Source organism: Anomaloglossus baeobatrachus, chromosome 12 (genome assembly GCF_048569485.1).
Source record: "Anomaloglossus baeobatrachus isolate aAnoBae1 chromosome 12, aAnoBae1.hap1, whole genome shotgun sequence".
Classification (NCBI taxonomy): Eukaryota; Metazoa; Chordata; class Amphibia; order Anura; family Aromobatidae; genus Anomaloglossus; species Anomaloglossus baeobatrachus.
The window spans coordinates 135,453,376-135,478,661 of NC_134364.1; the positions used below are offsets into that span (position 1 = coordinate 135,453,376).

The 25,286-nt window shown below is 58.7% G+C and overlaps 1 protein-coding gene across 1 annotated transcript in view; it reads right to left on the reverse strand.

Annotated features, from left to right (window-relative positions):
• GEMIN2 (gem nuclear organelle associated protein 2) overlaps positions 1–25,003 on the reverse strand; it is a 106,075-nt gene extending 81,072 nt beyond the window's left edge. Inside the window, exon 1 of the mRNA XM_075330784.1 lies at positions 24,743–25,003. Within this exon, the coding sequence (XP_075186899.1) occupies positions 24,743–24,864 (122 nt within the window). The 5' untranslated portion in view covers positions 24,865–25,003. The remainder of the gene's footprint in view (positions 1–24,742) is intronic.
• Between the last annotated feature and the right edge of the window lie 283 nt (positions 25,004–25,286).

The following is a 25,286-nucleotide window of genomic DNA, read 5'->3' on the forward strand; positions in this document are numbered from 1 at the left end:
ACCATCATACACTGCAGCCCCAGGACATGCACTACAGAGCCCCCCACCATCATACCCTGCAGCCCCAGGACATGCACTACAGAGCCCCCCACCATCATACCCTGCAGCCCCAGGATATACACTACAGAGCCCCCCACCATCATACACTGCAGCCCCAGGATATACACTACAGAACCCCCACCATCATACACTGCAGCCCCAGGACATGCACTACAGAGCCCCCCACCATCATACACTGCAGCCCCAGGACATGCACTACAGAGCCCCCCACCATCATACCCTGCAGCCCCAGGACATGCACTACAGAGCCCCCCACCATCATACACTGCAGCCCCAGGATATACACTACAGAACCCCCACCATCATACCCTGCAGCCCCAGGACATGCACTACAGAGCCCCCCACCATCATACACTGCAGCCCCAGGACATGCACTACAGAGCCCCCCCACCATCATACACTGCAGCCCCAGGACATGCACTACAGAGCCCCCCACCATCATACCCTGCAGCCCCAGGATAAACACTACAGAGCCCCCCACCATCATACACTGCAGCCCCAGGATATACACTACAGAGCCCCCCACCATCATACCCTGCAGCCCCAGGACATACACTACAGAGCCCCCCACCATCATACACTGCAGCCCCAGGACATGCACTACAGAGCCCCCCACCATCATACACTGCAGCCCCAGGACATGCACTACAGAGCCCCCCACCATCATACCCTGCAGCCCCAGGATAAACACTACAGAGCCCCCCACCATCATACCCTGCAGCCCCAGGATATACACTACAGAGCCCCCCACCATCATACACTGCAGCCCCAGGACATGCACTACAGAGCCCCCCACCATCATACCCTGCAGCCCCAGGACATGCACTACAGAGCCCCCCACCATCATACACTGCAGCCCCAGGACATGCACTACAGAGCCCCCCACCATCATACCCTGCAGCCCCAGGACATGCACTACAGAGCCCCCCACCATCATACACTGCAGCCCCAGGATATACACTACAGAGCCCCCCACCATCATACCCTGCAGCCCCAGGATATACACTACAGAGCCCCCCACCATCATACACTGCAGCCCCAGGACATGCACTACAGAGCCCCCCACCATCATACACTGCAGCCCCAGGATATACACTACAGAGCCCCCCCACCATCATACCCTGCAGCCCCAGGATATACATTACAGAGCCCCCCACCATCATACCCTGCAGCCCCAGGATATACACTACAGAGCCCCCCACCATCATACACTGCAGCCCCAGGATATACACTACAGAGCCCCCCACCATCATACACTGCAGCCCCAGGACATGCACTACAGAGCCCCCCACCATCATACACTGCAGCCCCAGGACATGCACTACAGAGCCCCCCACCATCATACACTGCAGCCCCAGGATATACACTACAGAGCCCCCCACCATCATACACTGCAGCCCCAGGACATGCACTACAGAGCCCCCCACCATCATACACTGCAGCCCCAGGATATACACTACAGAGCCCCCCACCGTCATACCCTGCAGCCCCAGGACATGCACTACAGAGCCCCCCACCGTCATACACTGCAGCCCCAGGACATGCACTACAGAGCCCCCCACCATCATACACTGCAGCCCCAGGACATGCACTACAGAGCCCCCCACCATCATACCCTGCAGCCCCAGGATATACACTACAGAGCCCCCCACCATCATACCCTGCAGCCCCAGGACATGCACTACAGAGCCCCCCACCATCATACACTGCAGCCCCAGGATATACACTACAGAGCCCCCCACCATCATACACTGCAGCCCCAGGATATACACTACAGAGCCCCCCCCCATCATACACTGCAGCCCCAGGATATACACTACAGAGCCCCCCACCATCATACACTGCAGCCCCAGGACATGCACTACAGAGCCCCCCACCATCATACCCTGCAGCCCCAGGACATGCACTACAGAGCCCCCCACCATCATACCCTGCAGCCCCAGGACATGCACTACAGAGCCCCCCACCATCATACACTGCAGCCCCAGGACATGCACTACAGAGCCCCCCACCATCATACCCTGCAGCCCCAGGATATACACTACAGAGCCCCCCACCATCATACACTGCAGCCCCAGGATATACACTACAGAGCCCCCCACCATCATACACTGCAGCCCCAGGATATACACTACAGAGCCCCCCACCATCATACCCTGCAGCCCCAGGATATACACTACAGAGCCCCCCACCATCATACACTGCAGCCCCAGGACATGCACTACAGAGCCCCCCACCATCATACCCTGCAGCCCCAGGACATGCACTACAGAGCCCCCCACCATCATACACTGCAGCCCCAGGACATGCACTACAGAGCCCCCCACCATCATACCCTGCAGCCCCAGGACATACACTACAGAGCCCCCCACCATCATACACTGCAGCCCCAGGACATGCACTACAGAGCCCCCCACCATCATACCCTGCAGCCCCAGGATAAACACTACAGAGCCCCCCACCATCATACACTGCAGCCCCAGGATATACACTACAGAGCCCCCCCACCATCATACCCTGCAGCCCCAGGACATACACTACAGAGCCCCCCACCATCATACACTGCAGCCCCAGGACATGCACTACAGAGCCCCCCACCATCATACACTGCAGCCCCAGGACATGCACTACAGAGCCCCCCACCATCATACCCTGCAGCCCCAGGATAAACACTACAGAGCCCCCCACCATCATACCCTGCAGCCCCAGGATATACACTACAGAGCCCCCCACCATCATACACTGCAGCCCCAGGACATGCACTACAGAGCCCCCCACCATCATACCCTGCAGCCCCAGGACATGCACTACAGAGCCCCCCACCATCATACACTGCAGCCCCAGGACATGCACTACAGAGCCCCCCACCATCATACCCTGCAGCCCCAGGACATGCACTACAGAGCCCCCCACCATCATACACTGCAGCCCCAGGATATACACTACAGAGCCCCCCACCATCATACCCTGCAGCCCCAGGATATACACTACAGAGCCCCCCACCATCATACACTGCAGCCCCAGGACATGCACTACAGAGCCCCCCACCATCATACACTGCAGCCCCAGGATATACACTACAGAGCCCCCCACCATCATACCCTGCAGCCCCAGGATATACATTACAGAGCCCCCCACCATCATACCCTGCAGCCCCAGGATATACACTACAGAGCCCCCCACCATCATACACTGCAGCCCCAGGATATACACTACAGAGCCCCCCACCATCATACACTGCAGCCCCAGGACATGCACTACAGAGCCCCCCACCATCATACACTGCAGCCCCAGGACATGCACTACAGAGCCCCCCACCATCATACACTGCAGCCCCAGGATATACACTACAGAGCCCCCCACCATCATACACTGCAGCCCCAGGACATGCACTACAGAGCCCCCCACCATCATACCCTGCAGCCCCAGGATATACACTACAGAGCCCCCCACCATCATACCCTGCAGCCCCAGGACATGCACTACAGAGCCCCCCACCATCATACACTGCAGCCCCAGGATATACACTACAGAGCCCCCCACCGTCATACCCTGCAGCCCCAGGACATGCACTACAGAGCCCCCCACCATCATACACTGCAGCCCCAGGACATACACTACAGAGCCCCCCACCATCATACCCTGCAGCCCCAGGACATGCACTACAGAGCCCCCCACCATCATACACTGCAGCCCCAGGACATGCACTACAGAGCCCCCCACCATCATACACTGCAGCCCCAGGATATACACTACAGAGCCCCCCACCATCATACCCTGCAGCCCCAGGACATGCACTACAGAGCCCCCCACCATCATACCCTGCAGCCCCAGGATATACACTACAGAGCCCCCCACCATCATACACTGCAGCCCCAGGACATGCACTACAGAGCCCCCCACCATCATACCCTGCAGCCCCAGGATATACACTACAGAGCCCCCCACCATCATACCCTGCAGCCCCAGGATATACACTACAGAGCCCCCCACCATCATACACTGCAGCCCCAGGACATGCACTACAGAGCCCCCCACCATCATACACTGCAGCCCCAGGATATACACTACAGAGCCCCCCACCATCATACCCTGCAGCCCCAGGATATACACTACAGAGCCCCCCACCATCATACACTGCAGCCCCAGGACATGCACTACAGAGCCCCCCACCATCATACACTGCAGCCCCAGGACATGCACTACAGAGCCCCCCACCATCATACCCTGCAGCCCCAGGATATACACTACAGAGCCCCCCACCATCATACACTGCAGCCCCAGGACATGCACTACAGAGCCCCCCACCATCATACCCTGCAGCCCCAGGATATACACTACAGAGCCCCCCACCATCATACCCTGCAGCCCCAGGATATACACTACAGAGCCCCCACCATCATACACTGCAGCCCCAGGACATGCACTACAGAGCCCCCCACCATCATACACTGCAGCCCCAGGATATACACTACAGAGCCCCCCCACCATCACACCCTGCAGCCCCAGGACATACACTACAGAGCCCCCCACCATCATACACTGCAGCCCCAGGATCATACACTACAGAGCCCCCACCATCATACACTGCAGCCCCAGGATATACACTACAGAGCCCCCCACCATCATACACTGCAGCCCCAGGATATACACTACAGAGCCCCCCACCATCATACCCTGCAGCCCCAGGATATACACTACAGAGCCCCCCACCATCATACCCTGCAGCCCCAGGATATACACTACAGAGCCCCCCACCATCATACACTGCAGCCCCAGGACATGCACTACAGAGCCCCCCCACCATCATACACTGCAGCCCCAGGGACATGCACTACAGAGCCCCCCACCATCATACACTGCAGCCCAGGATATACACTACAGAGCCCCCCACCATCATACACTGCAGCCCCAGGACATGCACTACAGAGCCCCCCACCATCATACACTGCAGCCCCAGGATATACACTACAGAGCCCCCCCCCCATCATACACTGCAGCCCCAGGATATACACTACAGAGCCCCCCACCATCATACACTGCAGCCCCAGGACATGCACTACAGAGCCCCCACCATCATACCCTGCAGCCCCAGGACATGCACTACAGAGCCCCCCACCATCATACCCTGCAGCCCCAGGACATGCACTACAGAGCCCCCCACCATCATACACTGCAGCCCCAGGACATGCACTACAGAGCCCCCCACCATCATACCCTGCAGCCCCAGGATATACACTACAGAGCCCCCCACCATCATACACTGCAGCCCCAGGATATACACTACAGAGCCCCCCACCATCATACACTGCAGCCCCCAGGATATACACTACAGAGCCCCCCACCATCATACCCTGCAGCCCCAGGATATACACTACAGAGCCCCCCACCATCATACCCTGCAGCCCCAGGACATGCACTACAGAGCCCCCCACCATCATACACTGCAGCCCCAGGACATGCACTACAGAGCCCCCCACCATCATACACTGCAGCCCCAGGACATGCACTACAGAGCCCCCCACCATCATACCCTGCAGCCCCAGGACATACACTACAGAGCCCCCCACCATCATACCCTGCAGCCCCAGGATATACACTACAGAGCCCCCCACCATCATACACTGCAGCCCCAGGACATGCACTACAGAGCCCCCCACCATCATACCCTGCAGCCCCAGGATATACACTACAGAGCCCCCCACCATCATACCCTGCAGCCCCAGGACATGCACTACAGAGCCCCCCACCATCATACACTGCAGCCCCAGGATATACACTACAGAGCCCCCCACCGTCATACCCTGCAGCCCCAGGACATGCACTACAGAGCCCCCCACCATCATACACTGCAGCCCCAGGACATACACTACAGAGCCCCCCACCATCATACCCTGCAGCCCCAGGACATGCACTACAGAGCCCCCCACCATCATACACTGCAGCCCCAGGACATGCACTACAGAGCCCCCCCACCATCATACACTGCAGCCCCAGGATATACACTACAGAGCCCCCCACCATCATACCCTGCAGCCCCAGGACATGCACTACAGAGCCCCCCACCATCATACCCTGCAGCCCCAGGATATACACTACAGAGCCCCCCACCATCATACACTGCAGCCCCAGGACATGCACTACAGAGCCCCCCACCATCATACACTGCAGCCCCAGGATATACACTACAGAGCCCCCCACCATCATACCCTGCAGCCCCAGGATATACACTACAGAGCCCCCCACCATCATACACTGCAGCCCCAGGACATGCACTACAGAGCCCCCCACCATCATACACTGCAGCCCCAGGATATACACTACAGAGCCCCCCACCATCATACCCTGCAGCCCCAGGATATACACTACAGAGCCCCCCACCATCATACACTGCAGCCCCAGGACATGCACTACAGAGCCCCCCACCATCATACACTGCAGCCCCAGGACATGCACTACAGAGCCCCCCACCATCATACCCTGCAGCCCCAGGATATACACTACAGAGCCCCCCACCATCATACCCTGCAGCCCCAGGACATGCACTACAGAGCCCCCCACCATCATACCCTGCAGCCCCAGGATATACACTACAGAGCCCCCCACCATCATACCCTGCAGCCCCAGGATATACACTACAGAGCCCCCCACCATCATACACTGCAGCCCCAGGACATGCACTACAGAGCCCCCCACCATCATACACTGCAGCCCCAGGATATACACTACAGAGCCCCCCACCATCACACCCTGCAGCCCCAGGACATACACTACAGAGCCCCCCACCATCATACACTGCAGCCCCAGGATATACACTACAGAGCCCCCCACCATCATACCCTGCAGCCCCAGGATATACACTACAGAGCCCCCCACCATCATACACTGCAGCCCCAGGATATACACTACAGAGCCCCCCACCATCATACCCTGCAGCCCCAGGATATACACTACAGAGCCCCCCACCATCATACCCTGCAGCCCCAGGATATACACTACAGAGCCCCCCACCATCATACACTGCAGCCCCAGGACATGCACTACAGAGCCCCCCACCATCATACACTGCAGCCCCAGGACATGCACTACAGAGCCCCCCACCATCATACACTGCAGCCCCAGGATATACACTACAGAGCCCCCCACCATCATACACTGCAGCCCCAGGACATGCACTACAGAGCCCCCCACCATCATACACTGCAGCCCCAGGATATACACTACAGAGCCCCCCCCCATCATACACTGCAGCCCCAGGATATACACTACAGAGCCCCCCACCATCATACACTGCAGCCCCAGGACATGCACTACAGAGCCCCCCACCATCATACCCTGCAGCCCCAGGACATGCACTACAGAGCCCCCCACCATCATACCCTGCAGCCCCAGGACATGCACTACAGAGCCCCCCACCATCATACACTGCAGCCCCAGGACATGCACTACAGAGCCCCCCACCATCATACCCTGCAGCCCCAGGATATACACTACAGAGCCCCCCACCATCATACACTGCAGCCCCAGGATATACACTACAGAGCCCCCCACCATCATACACTGCAGCCCCAGGATATACACTACAGAGCCCCCCACCATCATACCCTGCAGCCCCAGGATAAACACTACAGAGCCCCCCACCATCATACACTGCAGCCCCAGGATATACACTACAGAGCCCCCCACCATCATACCCTGCAGCCCCAGGACATACACTACAGAGCCCCCCACCATCATACACTGCAGCCCCAGGACATGCACTACAGAGCCCCCCACCATCATACACTGCAGCCCCAGGACATGCACTACAGAGCCCCCCACCATCATACCCTGCAGCCCCAGGATAAACACTACAGAGCCCCCCACCATCATACCCTGCAGCCCCAGGATATACACTACAGAGCCCCCCACCATCATACACTGCAGCCCCAGGACATGCACTACAGAGCCCCCCACCATCATACCCTGCAGCCCCAGGACATGCACTACAGAGCCCCCCACCATCATACACTGCAGCCCCAGGACATGCACTACAGAGCCCCCCACCATCATACCCTGCAGCCCCAGGACATGCACTACAGAGCCCCCCACCATCATACACTGCAGCCCCAGGATATACACTACAGGAGCCCCCCACCATCATACCCTGCAGCCCCAGGATATACACTACAGAGCCCCCCACCATCATACACTGCAGCCCCAGGATATACACTACAGAGCCCCCCACCATCATACCCTGCAGCCCCAGGATATACACTACAGAGCCCCCCACCATCATACACTGCAGCCCCAGGACATGCACTACAGAGCCCCCCACCATCATACACTGCAGCCCCAGGATATACACTACAGAGCCCCCCACCATCATACCCTGCAGCCCCAGGATATACATTACAGAGCCCCCCACCATCATACCCTGCAGCCCCAGGATATACACTACAGAGCCCCCCACCATCATACACTGCAGCCCCAGGATATACACTACAGAGCCCCCCACCATCATACACTGCAGCCCCAGGACATGCACTACAGAGCCCCCCACCATCATACACTGCAGCCCCAGGACATGCACTACAGAGCCCCCCACCATCATACACTGCAGCCCCAGGATATACACTACAGAGCCCCCCACCATCATACACTGCAGCCCCAGGACATGCACTACAGAGCCCCCCACCATCATACCCTGCAGCCCCAGGATATACACTACAGAGCCCCCCACCATCATACCCTGCAGCCCCAGGACATGCACTACAGAGCCCCCCACCATCATACACTGCAGCCCCAGGATATACACTACAGAGCCCCCCACCGTCATACCCTGCAGCCCCAGGACATGCACTACAGAGCCCCCCACCATCATACACTGCAGCCCCAGGACATACACTACAGAGCCCCCCACCATCATACCCTGCAGCCCCAGGACATGCACTACAGAGCCCCCCACCATCATACACTGCAGCCCCAGGACATGCACTACAGAGCCCCCCACCATCATACACTGCAGCCCCAGGATATACACTACAGAGCCCCCCACCATCATACCCTGCAGCCCCAGGACATGCACTACAGAGCCCCCCACCATCATACCCTGCAGCCCCAGGATATACACTACAGAGCCCCCCACCATCATACACTGCAGCCCCAGGACATGCACTACAGAGCCCCCCACCATCATACACTGCAGCCCCAGGATATACACTACAGAGCCCCCCACCATCATACCCTGCAGCCCCAGGATATACACTACAGAGCCCCCCACCATCATACACTGCAGCCCCAGGACATGCACTACAGAGCCCCCCACCATCATACACTGCAGCCCCAGGATATACACTACAGAGCCCCCCACCATCATACCCTGCAGCCCCAGGATATACACTACAGAGCCCCCCACCATCATACACTGCAGCCCCAGGACATGCACTACAGAGCCCCCCACCATCATACACTGCAGCCCCAGGACATGCACTACAGAGCCCCCCACCATCATACCCTGCAGCCCCAGGATATACACTACAGAGCCCCCCACCATCATACCCTGCAGCCCCAGGACATGCACTACAGAGCCCCCCACCATCATACCCTGCAGCCCCAGGATATACACTACAGAGCCCCCCACCATCATACCCTGCAGCCCCAGGATATACACTACAGAGCCCCCCACCATCATACACTGCAGCCCCAGGACATGCACTACAGAGCCCCCCACCATCATACACTGCAGCCCCAGGATATACACTACAGAGCCCCCCACCATCACACCCTGCAGCCCCAGGACATACACTACAGAGCCCCCCACCATCATACACTGCAGCCCCAGGATATACACTACAGAGCCCCCCACCATCATACCCTGCAGCCCCAGGATATACACTACAGAGCCCCCCACCATCATACACTGCAGCCCCAGGATATACACTACAGAGCCCCCCACCATCATACCCTGCAGCCCCAGGATATACACTACAGAGCCCCCCACCATCATACCCTGCAGCCCCAGGATATACACTACAGAGCCCCCCACCATCATACACTGCAGCCCCAGGACATGCACTACAGAGCCCCCCACCATCATACACTGCAGCCCCAGGACATGCACTACAGAGCCCCCCACCATCATACACTGCAGCCCCAGGATATACACTACAGAGCCCCCCACCATCATACACTGCAGCCCCAGGACATGCACTACAGAGCCCCCCACCATCATACCCTGCAGCCCCAGGATATACACTACAGAGCCCCCCACCATCATACACTGCAGCCCCAGGACATACACTACAGAGCCCCCCACCATCATACACTGCAGCCCCAGGATATACACTACAGAGCCCCCCACCATCATACACTGCAGCCCCAGGATATACACTACAGAGCCCCCCACCATCATACCCTGCAGCCCCAGGATATACACTACAGAGCCCCCCACCATCATACACTGCAGCCCCAGGACATGCACTACAGAGCCCCCCACCATCACACCCTGCAGCCCCAGGATATACACTACAGAGCCCCCCACCATCACACCCTGCAGCCCCAGGATATACACTACAGAGCCCCCCACCATCATACCCTGCAGCCCCAGGATATACACTACAGAGCCCCCCACCATCACACCCTGCAGCCCCAGGATATACACTACAGAGCCCCCCACCATCATACACTGCAGCCCCAGGATATACACTACAGAGCCCCCCACCATCATACACTGCAGCCCCAGGACATGCACTACAGAGCCCCCCACCATCATACACTGCAGCCCCAGGATATACACTACAGAGCCCCCCACCATCATACCCTGCAGCCCCAGGACATGCACTACAGAGCCCCCCACCATCATACCCTGCAGCCCCAGGATATACACTACAGAGCCCCCCACCATCATACCCTGCAGCCCCAGGACATGCACTACAGAGCCCCCCACCATCACACCCTGCAGCCCCAGGATATACACTACAGAGCCCCCCACCATCATACCCTGCAGCCCCAGGATATACACTACAGAGCCCCCCACCATCATACACTGCAGCCCCAGGACATGCACTACAGAGCCCCCCACCATCATACACTGCAGCCCCAGGACATGCACTACAGAGCCCCCCACCATCATACCCTGCAGCCCCAGGATATACACTACAGAGCCCCCCACCATCATACACTGCAGCCCCAGGATATACACTACAGAGCCCCCCACCATCATACCCTGCAGCCCCAGGATATACACTACAGAGCCCCCCACCATCATACACTGCAGCCCCAGGATATACACTACAGAGCCCCCCACCATCATACACTGCAGCCCCAGGATATACACTACAGAGCCCCCCACCATCATACCCTGCAGCCCCAGGACATGCACTACAGAGCCCCCCACCATCATACACTACAGCCCCAGGACATGCACTACAGAGCCCCCCACCATCATACACTGCAGCCCCAGGATATACACTACAGAGCCCCCCACCATCATACCCTGCAGCCCCAGGATATACACTACAGAGCCCCCCACCATCATACCCTGCAGCCCCAGGATATACACTACAGAGCCCCCCACCATCATACACTGCAGCCCCAGGATATACACTACAGAGCCCCCCACCATCATACCCTGCAGCCCCAGGATATACACTACAGAGCCCCCCACCATCATACCCTGCAGCCCCAGGACATGCACTACAGAGCCCCCCACCATCACACCCTGCAGCCCCAGGATATACACTACAGAGCCCCCCACCATCATACCCTGCAGCCCCAGGATATACACTACAGAGCCCCCCACCATCATACACTGCAGCCCCAGGACATGCACTACAGAGCCCCCCACCATCATACACTGCAGCCCCAGGACATGCACTACAGAGCCCCCCACCATCATACACTGCAGCCCCAGGACATGCACTACAGAGCCCCCCACCATCATACCCTGCAGCCCCAGGATATACACTACAGAGCCCCCCACCATCATACACTGCAGCCCCAGGATATACACTACAGAGCCCCCCACCATCATACCCTGCAGCCCCAGGATATACACTACAGAGCCCCCCACCATCATACCCTGCAGCCCCAGGATATACACTACAGAGCCCCCCACCATCACACCCTGCAGCCCCAGGACATGTACTACAGAGCCCCCCACCATCATACACTGCAGCCCCAGGACATGTACTACAGACCCCCCACCATCATACCCTGCAGCCCCAGGACATGCACTACAGAGCCCCCCCACCATCATACACTGCAGCCCCAGGACATGCACTACAGAGCCCCCCACCATCATACCCTGCAGCCCCAGGACATGCACTACAGAGCCCCCCACCATCATACACTGCAGCCCCAGGATATACACTACAGAGCCCCCCACCATCATACACTGCAGCCCCAGGATATACACTACAGAGCCCCCCACCATCATACACTGCAGCCCCAGGACATGCACTACAGAGCCCCCCACCATCATACACTGCAGCCCCAGGACATACACTACAGAGCCCCCCACCATCATACCCTGCAGCCCCAGGACATGCACTACAGAGCCCCCCACCATCATACCCTGCAGCCCCAGGACATGCACTACAGAGCCCCCCACCATCATACCCTGCAGCCCCAGGACATGCACTACAGAGCCCCCCACCATCATACACTGCAGCCCCAGGACATACACTACAGAGCCCCCCACCATCATACCCTGCAGCCCCAGGATATACACTACAGAGCCCCCCACCATCACACCCTGCAGCCCCAGGACATACACTACAGAGCCCCCCACCATCATACCCTGCAGCCCCAGGACATGTACTACAGAGCCCCCCACCATCATACACTGCAGCCCCAGGACATGTACTACAGACCCCCCACCATCATACCCTGCAGCCCCAGGACATGCACTACAGAGCCCCCCCACCATCATACACTGCAGCCCCAGGACATGCACTACAGAGCCCCCCACCATCATACCCTGCAGCCCCAGGACATGCACTACAGAGCCCCCCACCATCATACACTGCAGCCCCAGGATATACACTACAGAGCCCCCCACCATCATACACTGCAGCCCCAGGATATACACTACAGAGCCCCCCACCATCATACACTGCAGCCCCAGGACATGCACTACAGAGCCCCCCACCATCATACACTGCAGCCCCAGGACATACACTACAGAGCCCCCCACCATCATACCCTGCAGCCCCAGGACATGCACTACAGAGCCCCCCACCATCATACCCTGCAGCCCCAGGATATACACTACAGAGCCCCCCACCATCATACCCTGCAGCCCCAGGACATGCACTACAGAGCCCCCCACCATCATACACTGCAGCCCCAGGACATGCACTACAGAGCCCCCCACCATCACACCCTGCAGCCCCAGGATATACACTACAGAGCCCCCCACCATCATACACTGCAGCCCCAGGACATGCACTACAGAGCCCCCCACCATCATACCCTGCAGCCCCAGGACATACACTACAGAGCCCCCCACCATCATACACTGCAGCCCCAGGATATACACTACAGAGCCCCCCACCATCATACCCTGCAGCCCCAGGATATACACTACAGAGCCCCCCACCATCATACCCTGCAGCCCCAGGATATACACTACAGAGCCCCCCACCATCATACCCTGCAGCCCCAGGATATACACTACAGAGCCCCCCACCATCATACACTGCAGCCCCAGGATATACACTACAGAGCCCCCCACCATCATACACTGCAGCCCCAGGACATGCACTACAGAGCCCCCCACCATCATACACTGCAGCCCCAGGACATGCACTACAGAGCCCCCCACCATCATACACTGCAGCCCCAGGATATACACTACAGAGCCCCCCACCATCACACACTGCAGCCCCAGGATATACACTACAGAGCCCCCCACCATCATACACTGCAGCCCCAGGATATACACTACAGAGCCCCCCACCATCATACCCTGCAGCCCCAGGATATACACTACAGAGCCCCCCACCATCACACACTGCAGCCCCAGGATATACACTACAGAGCCCCCCACCATCATACCCTGCAGCCCCAGGACATGCACTACAGAGCCCCCCACCATCATACACTGCAGCCCCAGGACATGCACTACAGAGCCCCCCACCATCATACCCTGCAGCCCCAGGACATGCACTACAGAGCCCCCCCACCATCATACCCTGCAGCCCCAGGATATACACTACAGAGCCCCCCACCATCATACCCTGCAGCCCCAGGATATACACTACAGAGCCCCCCACCATCATACACTGCAGCCCCAGGACATGCACTACAGAGCCCCCCACCATCATACACTGCAGCCCCAGGATATACACTACAGAGCCCCCCACCATCATACCCTGCAGCCCCAGGATATACACTACAGAGCCCCCCACCATCATACACTGCAGCCCCAGGACATGCACTACAGAGCCCCCCACCATCATACACTGCAGCCCCAGGACATGCACTACAGAGCCCCCCACCATCATACCCTGCAGCCCCAGGATATACACTACAGAGCCCCCCACCATCATACCCTGCAGCCCCAGGACATGCACTACAGAGCCCCCCACCATCATACCCTGCAGCCCCAGGATATACACTACAGAGCCCCCCACCATCATACCCTGCAGCCCCAGGATATACACTACAGAGCCCCCCACCATCATACACTGCAGCCCCAGGACATGCACTACAGAGCCCCCCACCATCATACACTGCAGCCCCAGGATATACACTACAGAGCCCCCCACCATCACACCCTGCAGCCCCAGGACATACACTACAGAGCCCCCCACCATCATACACTGCAGCCCCAGGATATACACTACAGAGCCCCCCACCATCATACACTGCAGCCCCAGGATATACACTACAGAGCCCCCCACCATCATACACTGCAGCCCCAGGATATACACTACAGAGCCCCCCACCATCATACCCTGCAGCCCCAGGATATACACTACAGAGCCCCCCACCATCATACCCTGCAGCCCCAGGATATACACTACAGAGCCCCCCACCATCATACACTGCAGCCCCAGGACATGCACTACAGAGCCCCCCACCATCATACACTGCAGCCCCAGGACATGCACTACAGAGCCCCCCACCATCATACACTGCAGCCCCAGGATATACACTACAGAGCCCCCCACCATCATACACTGCAGCCCCAGGACATGCACTACAGAGCCCCCCACCATCATACACTGCAGCCCCAGGATATACACTACAGAGCCCCCCCCCATCATACACTGCAGCCCCAGGATATACACTACAGAGCCCCCCACCATCATACACTGCAGCCCCAGGACATGCACTACAGAGCCCCCCACCATCATACCCTGCAGCCCCAGGACATGCACTACAGAGCCCCCCACCATCATACCCTGCAGCCCCAGGACATGCACTACAGAGCCCCCCACCATCATACACTGCAGCCCCAGGACATGCACTACAGAGCCCCCCACCATCATACCCTGCAGCCCCAGGATATACACTACAGAGCCCCCCACCATCATACACTGCAGCCCCAGGATATACACTACAGAGCCCCCCACCATCATACACTGCAGCCCCAGGATATACACTACAGAGCCCCCCACCATCATACCCTGCAGCCCCAGGATATACACTACAGAGCCCCCCACCATCATACCCTGCAGCCCCAGGACATGCACTACAGAGCCCCCCACCATCATACCCTGCAGCCCCAGGACATGCACTACAGAGCCCCCCACCATCATACACTGCAGCCCCAGGACATGCACTACAGAGCCCCCCACCATCATACCCTGCAGCCCCAGGACATACACTACAGAGCCCCCCACCATCATACCCTGCAGCCCCAGGATATACACTACAGAGCCCCCCACCATCATACACTGCAGCCCCAGGACATGCACTACAGAGCCCCCCACCATCATACCCTGCAGCCCCAGGATATACACTACAGAGCCCCCCACCATCATACCCTGCAGCCCCAGGACATGCACTACAGAGCCCCCCACCATCATACACTGCAGCCCCAGGATATACACTACAGAGCCCCCCACCGTCATACCCTGCAGCCCCAGGACATGCACTACAGAGCCCCCCACCATCATACACTGCAGCCCCAGGACATACACTACAGAGCCCCCCACCATCATACCCTGCAGCCCCAGGACATGCACTACAGAGCCCCCCACCATCATACACTGCAGCCCCAGGACATGCACTACAGAGCCCCCCACCATCATACACTGCAGCCCCAGGATATACACTACAGAGCCCCCCACCATCATACCCTGCAGCCCCAGGACATGCACTACAGAGCCCCCCACCATCATACCCTGCAGCCCCAGGATATACACTACAGAGCCCCCCACCATCATACACTGCAGCCCCAGGACATGCACTACAGAGCCCCCCACCATCATACACTGCAGCCCCAGGATATACACTACAGAGCCCCCCACCATCATACCCTGCAGCCCCAGGATATACACTACAGAGCCCCCCACCATCATACACTGCAGCCCCAGGACATGCACTACAGAGCCCCCCACCATCATACACTGCAGCCCCAGGATATACACTACAGAGCCCCCCACCATCATACCCTGCAGCCCCAGGATATACACTACAGAGCCCCCCACCATCATACACTGCAGCCCCAGGACATGCACTACAGAGCCCCCCACCATCATACACTGCAGCCCCAGGACATGCACTACAGAGCCCCCCACCATCATACCCTGCAGCCCCAGGATATACACTACAGAGCCCCCCACCATCATACCCTGCAGCCCCAGGACATGCACTACAGAGCCCCCCACCATCATACCCTGCAGCCCCAGGATATACACTACAGAGCCCCCCACCATCATACCCTGCAGCCCCAGGATATACACTACAGAGCCCCCCACCATCATACACTGCAGCCCCAGGACATGCACTACAGAGCCCCCCACCATCATACACTGCAGCCCCAGGATATACACTACAGAGCCCCCCACCATCACACCCTGCAGCCCCAGGACATACACTACAGAGCCCCCCACCATCATACACTGCAGCCCCAGGATATACACTACAGAGCCCCCCACCATCATACCCTGCAGCCCCAGGATATACACTACAGAGCCCCCCACCATCATACACTGCAGCCCCAGGATATACACTACAGAGCCCCCCACCATCATACCCTGCAGCCCCAGGATATACACTACAGAGCCCCCCACCATCATACCCTGCAGCCCCAGGATATACACTACAGAGCCCCCCACCATCATACACTGCAGCCCCAGGACATGCACTACAGAGCCCCCCACCATCATACACTGCAGCCCCAGGACATGCACTACAGAGCCCCCCACCATCATACACTGCAGCCCCAGGATATACACTACAGAGCCCCCCACCATCATACACTGCAGCCCCAGGACATGCACTACAGAGCCCCCCACCATCATACACTGCAGCCCCAGGATATACACTACAGAGCCCCCCCCCATCATACACTGCAGCCCCAGGATATACACTACAGAGCCCCCCACCATCATACACTGCAGCCCCAGGACATGCACTACAGAGCCCCCCACCATCATACCCTGCAGCCCCAGGACATGCACTACAGAGCCCCCCACCATCATACCCTGCAGCCCCAGGACATGCACTACAGAGCCCCCCACCATCATACACTGCAGCCCCAGGACATGCACTACAGAGCCCCCCACCATCATACCCTGCAGCCCCAGGATATACACTACAGAGCCCCCCACCATCATACACTGCAGCCCCAGGATATACACTACAGAGCCCCCCACCATCATACACTGCAGCCCCAGGATATACACTACAGAGCCCCCCACCATCATACCCTGCAGCCCCAGGATAAACACTACAGAGCCCCCCACCATCATACACTGCAGCCCCAGGATATACACTACAGAGCCCCCCACCATCATACCCTGCAGCCCCAGGACATACACTACAGAGCCCCCCACCATCATACACTGCAGCCCCAGGACATGCACTACAGAGCCCCCCACCATCATACACTGCAGCCCCAGGACATGCACTACAGAGCCCCCCACCATCATACCCTGCAGCCCCAGGATAAACACTACAGAGCCCCCCACCATCATACCCTGCAGCCCCAGGATATACACTACAGAGCCCCCCACCATCATACACTGCAGCCCCAGGACATGCACTACAGAGCCCCCCACCATCATACCCTGCAGCCCCAGGACATGCACTACAGAGCCCCCCACCATCATACACTGCAGCCCCAGGACATGCACTACAGAGCCCCCCACCATCATACCCTGCAGCCCCAGGACATGCACTACAGAGCCCCCCACCATCATACACTGCAGCCCCAGGATATACACTACGGAGCCCCCCACCATCATACCCTGCAGCCCCAGGATATACACTACAGAGCCCCCCACCATCATACACTGCAGCCCCAGGATATACACTACAGAGCCCCCCACCATCATACCCTGCAGCCCCAGGATATACACTACAGAGCCCCCCACCATCATACACTGCAGCCCCAGGACATGCACTACAGAGCCCCCCACCATCATACACTGCAGCCCCAGGATATACACTACAGAGCCCCCCACCATCATACCCTGCAGCCCCAGGATATACACTACAGAGCCCCCCACCATCATACCCTGCAGCCCCAGGATATACACTACAGAGCCCCCCACCATCATACACTGCAGCCCCAGGATATACACTACAGAGCCCCCCACCATCATACACTGCAGCCCCAGGACATGCACTACAGAGCCCCCCACCATCATACACTGCAGCCCCAGGACATGCACTACAGAGCCCCCCACCATCATACACTGCAGCCCCAGGATATACACTACAGAGCCCCCCACCATCATACACTGCAGCCCCAGGACATGCACTACAGAGCCCCCCACCATCATACCCTGCAGCCCCAGGATATACACTACAGAGCCCCCCACCATCATACCCTGCAGCCCCAGGACATGCACTACAGAGCCCCCCACCATCATACACTGCAGCCCCAGGATATACACTACAGAGCCCCCCACCGTCATACCCTGCAGCCCCAGGACATGCACTACAGAGCCCCCCACCATCATACACTGCAGCCCCAGGACATACACTACAGAGCCCCCCACCATCATACCCTGCAGCCCCAGGACATGCACTACAGAGCCCCCCACCATCATACACTGCAGCCCCAGGACATGCACTACAGAGCCCCCCACCATCATACACTGCAGCCCCAGGATATACACTACAGAGCCCCCCACCATCATACCCTGCAGCCCCAGGACATGCACTACAGAGCCCCCCACCATCATACCCTGCAGCCCCAGGATATACACTACAGAGCCCCCCACCATCATACACTGCAGCCCCAGGACATGCACTACAGAGCCCCCCACCATCATACACTGCAGCCCCAGGATATACACTACAGAGCCCCCCACCATCATACCCTGCAGCCCCAGGATATACACTACAGAGCCCCCCACCATCATACACTGCAGCCCCAGGACATGCACTACAGAGCCCCCCACCATCATACACTGCAGCCCCAGGATATACACTACAGAGCCCCCCACCATCATACCCTGCAGCCCCAGGATATACACTACAGAGCCCCCCACCATCATACACTGCAGCCCCAGGACATGCACTACAGAGCCCCCCACCATCATACACTGCAGCCCCAGGACATGCACTACAGAGCCCCCCACCATCATACCCTGCAGCCCCAGGATATACACTACAGAGCCCCCCACCATCATACCCTGCAGCCCCAGGACATGCACTACAGAGCCCCCCACCATCATACCCTGCAGCCCCAGGATATACACTACAGAGCCCCCCACCATCATACCCTGCAGCCCCAGGATATACACTACAGAGCCCCCCACCATCATACACTGCAGCCCCAGGACATGCACTACAGAGCCCCCCACCATCATACACTGCAGCCCCAGGATATACACTACAGAGCCCCCCACCATCACACCCTGCAGCCCCAGGACATACACTACAGAGCCCCCCACCATCATACACTGCAGCCCCAGGATATACACTACAGAGCCCCCCACCATCATACCCTGCAGCCCCAGGATATACACTACAGAGCCCCCCACCATCATACACTGCAGCCCCAGGATATACACTACAGAGCCCCCCACCATCATACCCTGCAGCCCCAGGATATACACTACAGAGCCCCCCACCATCATACCCTGCAGCCCCAGGATATACACTACAGAGCCCCCCACCATCATACACTGCAGCCCCAGGACATGCACTACAGAGCCCCCCACCATCATACACTGCAGCCCCAGGACATGCACTACAGAGCCCCCCACCATCATACACTGCAGCCCCAGGATATACACTACAGAGCCCCCCACCATCATACACTGCAGCCCCAGGACATGCACTACAGAGCCCCCCACCATCATACCCTGCAGCCCCAGGATATACACTACAGAGCCCCCCACCATCATACACTGCAGCCCCAGGACATACACTACAGAGCCCCCCACCATCATACACTGCAGCCCCAGGATATACACTACAGAGCCCCCCACCATCATACACTGCAGCCCCAGGATATACACTACAGAGCCCCCCACCATCATACCCTGCAGCCCCAGGATATACACTACAGAGCCCCCCACCATCATACACTGCAGCCCCAGGACATGCACTACAGAGCCCCCCACCATCACACCCTGCAGCCCCAGGATATACACTACAGAGCCCCCCACCATCACACCCTGCAGCCCCAGGATATACACTACAGAGCCCCCCACCATCATACCCTGCAGCCCCAGGATATACACTACAGAGCCCCCCACCATCACACCCTGCAGCCCCAGGATATACACTACAGAGCCCCCCACCATCATACACTGCAGCCCCAGGATATACACTACAGAGCCCCCCACCATCATACACTGCAGCCCCAGGACATGCACTACAGAGCCCCCCACCATCATACACTGCAGCCCCAGGATATACACTACAGAGCCCCCCACCATCATACCCTGCAGCCCCAGGACATGCACTACAGAGCCCCCCACCATCATACCCTGCAGCCCCAGGATATACACTACAGAGCCCCCCACCATCATACCCTGCAGCCCCAGGACATGCACTACAGAGCCCCCCACCATCACACCCTGCAGCCCCAGGATATACACTACAGAGCCCCCCACCATCATACCCTGCAGCCCCAGGATATACACTACAGAGCCCCCCACCATCATACACTGCAGCCCCAGGACATGCACTACAGAGCCCCCCACCATCATACACTGCAGCCCCAGGACATGCACTACAGAGCCCCCCACCATCATACCCTGCAGCCCCAGGATATACACTACAGAGCCCCCCACCATCATACACTGCAGCCCCAGGATATACACTACAGAGCCCCCCACCATCATACCCTGCAGCCCCAGGATATACACTACAGAGCCCCCCACCATCATACACTGCAGCCCCAGGATATACACTACAGAGCCCCCCACCATCATACACTGCAGCCCCAGGATATACACTACAGAGCCCCCCACCATCATACCCTGCAGCCCCAGGACATGCACTACAGAGCCCCCCACCATCATACACTACAGCCCCAGGACATGCACTACAGAGCCCCCCACCATCATACACTGCAGCCCCAGGATATACACTACAGAGCCCCCCACCATCATACCCTGCAGCCCCAGGATATACACTACAGAGCCCCCCACCATCATACCCTGCAGCCCCAGGATATACACTACAGAGCCCCCCACCATCATACACTGCAGCCCCAGGATATACACTACAGAGCCCCCCACCATCATACCCTGCAGCCCCAGGATATACACTACAGAGCCCCCCACCATCATACCCTGCAGCCCCAGGACATGCACTACAGAGCCCCCCACCATCACACCCTGCAGCCCCAGGATATACACTACAGAGCCCCCCACCATCATACCCTGCAGCCCCAGGATATACACTACAGAGCCCCCCACCATCATACACTGCAGCCCCAGGACATGCACTACAGAGCCCCCCACCATCATACACTGCAGCCCCAGGACATGCACTACAGAGCCCCCCACCATCATACACTGCAGCCCCAGGACATGCACTACAGAGCCCCCCACCATCATACCCTGCAGCCCCAGGATATACACTACAGAGCCCCCCACCATCATACACTGCAGCCCCAGGATATACACTACAGAGCCCCCCACCATCATACCCTGCAGCCCCAGGATATACACTACAGAGCCCCCCACCATCATACCCTGCAGCCCCAGGATATACACTACAGAGCCCCCCACCATCACACCCTGCAGCCCCAGGACATGTACTACAGAGCCCCCCACCATCATACACTGCAGCCCCAGGACATGTACTACAGACCCCCCACCATCATACCCTGCAGCCCCAGGACATGCACTACAGAGCCCCCCCACCATCATACACTGCAGCCCCAGGACATGCACTACAGAGCCCCCCACCATCATACCCTGCAGCCCCAGGACATGCACTACAGAGCCCCCCACCATCATACACTGCAGCCCCAGGATATACACTACAGAGCCCCCCACCATCATACACTGCAGCCCCAGGATATACACTACAGAGCCCCCCACCATCATACACTGCAGCCCCAGGACATGCACTACAGAGCCCCCCACCATCATACACTGCAGCCCCAGGACATACACTACAGAGCCCCCCACCATCATACCCTGCAGCCCCAGGACATGCACTACAGAGCCCCCCACCATCATACCCTGCAGCCCCAGGACATGCACTACAGAGCCCCCCACCATCATACCCTGCAGCCCCAGGACATGCACTACAGAGCCCCCCACCATCATACACTGCAGCCCCAGGACATACACTACAGAGCCCCCCACCATCATACCCTGCAGCCCCAGGATATACACTACAGAGCCCCCCACCATCACACCCTGCAGCCCCAGGACATACACTACAGAGCCCCCCACCATCATACCCTGCAGCCCCAGGACATGTACTACAGAGCCCCCCACCATCATACACTGCAGCCCCAGGACATGTACTACAGACCCCCCACCATCATACCCTGCAGCCCCAGGACATGCACTACAGAGCCCCCCCACCATCATACACTGCAGCCCCAGGACATGCACTACAGAGCCCCCCACCATCATACCCTGCAGCCCCAGGACATGCACTACAGAGCCCCCCACCATCATACACTGCAGCCCCAGGATATACACTACAGAGCCCCCCACCATCATACACTGCAGCCCCAGGATATACACTACAGAGCCCCCCACCATCATACACTGCAGCCCCAGGACATGCACTACAGAGCCCCCCACCATCATACACTGCAGCCCCAGGACATACACTACAGAGCCCCCCACCATCATACCCTGCAGCCCCAGGACATGCACTACAGAGCCCCCCACCATCATACCCTGCAGCCCCAGGATATACACTACAGAGCCCCCCACCATCATACCCTGCAGCCCCAGGACATGCACTACAGAGCCCCCCACCATCATACACTGCAGCCCCAGGACATGCACTACAGAGCCCCCCACCATCACACCCTGCAGCCCCAGGATATACACTACAGAGCCCCCCACCATCATACACTGCAGCCCCAGGACATGCACTACAGAGCCCCCCACCATCATACCCTGCAGCCCCAGGACATACACTACAGAGCCCCCCACCATCATACACTGCAGCCCCAGGATATACACTACAGAGCCCCCCACCATCATACCCTGCAGCCCCAGGATATACACTACAGAGCCCCCCACCATCATACCCTGCAGCCCCAGGATATACACTACAGAGCCCCCCACCATCATACCCTGCAGCCCCAGGATATACACTACAGAGCCCCCCACCATCATACACTGCAGCCCCAGGATATACACTACAGAGCCCCCCACCATCATACACTGCAGCCCCAGGACATGCACTACAGAGCCCCCCACCATCATACACTGCAGCCCCAGGACATGCACTACAGAGCCCCCCACCATCATACACTGCAGCCCCAGGATATACACTACAGAGCCCCCCACCATCACACACTGCAGCCCCAGGATATACACTACAGAGCCCCCCACCATCATACACTGCAGCCCCAGGATATACACTACAGAGCCCCCCACCATCATACCCTGCAGCCCCAGGATATACACTACAGAGCCCCCCACCATCACACACTGCAGCCCCAGGATATACACTACAGAGCCCCCCACCATCATACCCTGCAGCCCCAGGACATGCACTACAGAGCCCCCCACCATCATACACTGCAGCCCCAGGACATGCACTACAGAGCCCCCCACCATCATACCCTGCAGCCCCAGGACATGCACTACAGAGCCCCCCCACCATCATACACTGCAGCCCCAGGATATACACTACAGAGCCCCCCACCATCATACCCTGCAGCCCCAGGACATGTACTACAGAGCCCCCCACCATCATACCCTGCAGCCCCAGGATATACACTACAGAGCCCCCCACCATCATACACTGCAGCCCCAGGACATGCACTACAGAGCCCCCCACCATCATACCCTGGATCTCGGGCACCCTCGGACACGTGTGACGTCACTGATACACAGCGTTACGTGCTACTTACTGGACCCGCCTTAAATACTCCTGCGGTGTTCGGGGGGGAACGGCGGGGTCGTAGTCGTCCATCAGCTCGCACTTTCCCACCGGCAGCAGCCGCGGCATCAGCTCTTCCGGCCCGGAGTCCATGCTTGCCCGGCAGCTGTGTCCCCGGCGCAGTCACGCACAGAACTATACATGGAACGCATAGTACTATGAGTGGAACGCACGCTACAACAAGGCTGCTGATTGGCTGCTGTCACATGAGCGTTCAGCATAAATCAAGTGCTCGTGCACCAATCGAGCTGCGCATTTTGGACTTCTCTGCGGATCCGCGGCGGAAACAAACAGCCCGAGTCCTCGGAAACACATATGGCTGCCGACAGAGGTTGTGTCGCGATACCAGGGTTTCCTGTCATGCATTGCACAGACTTGCTCTAGCGGGGGGCGGGGCGATGTAATCTGTCAGTGCACCCCTGAGCCAGGGGAGTGTGACCGTCTGCTGCCTGACACCTGGCGCCGCCACATCGGTGTCAGCGGAACGGTGCGGTCTGGGCAAACAGCGGAGGCGA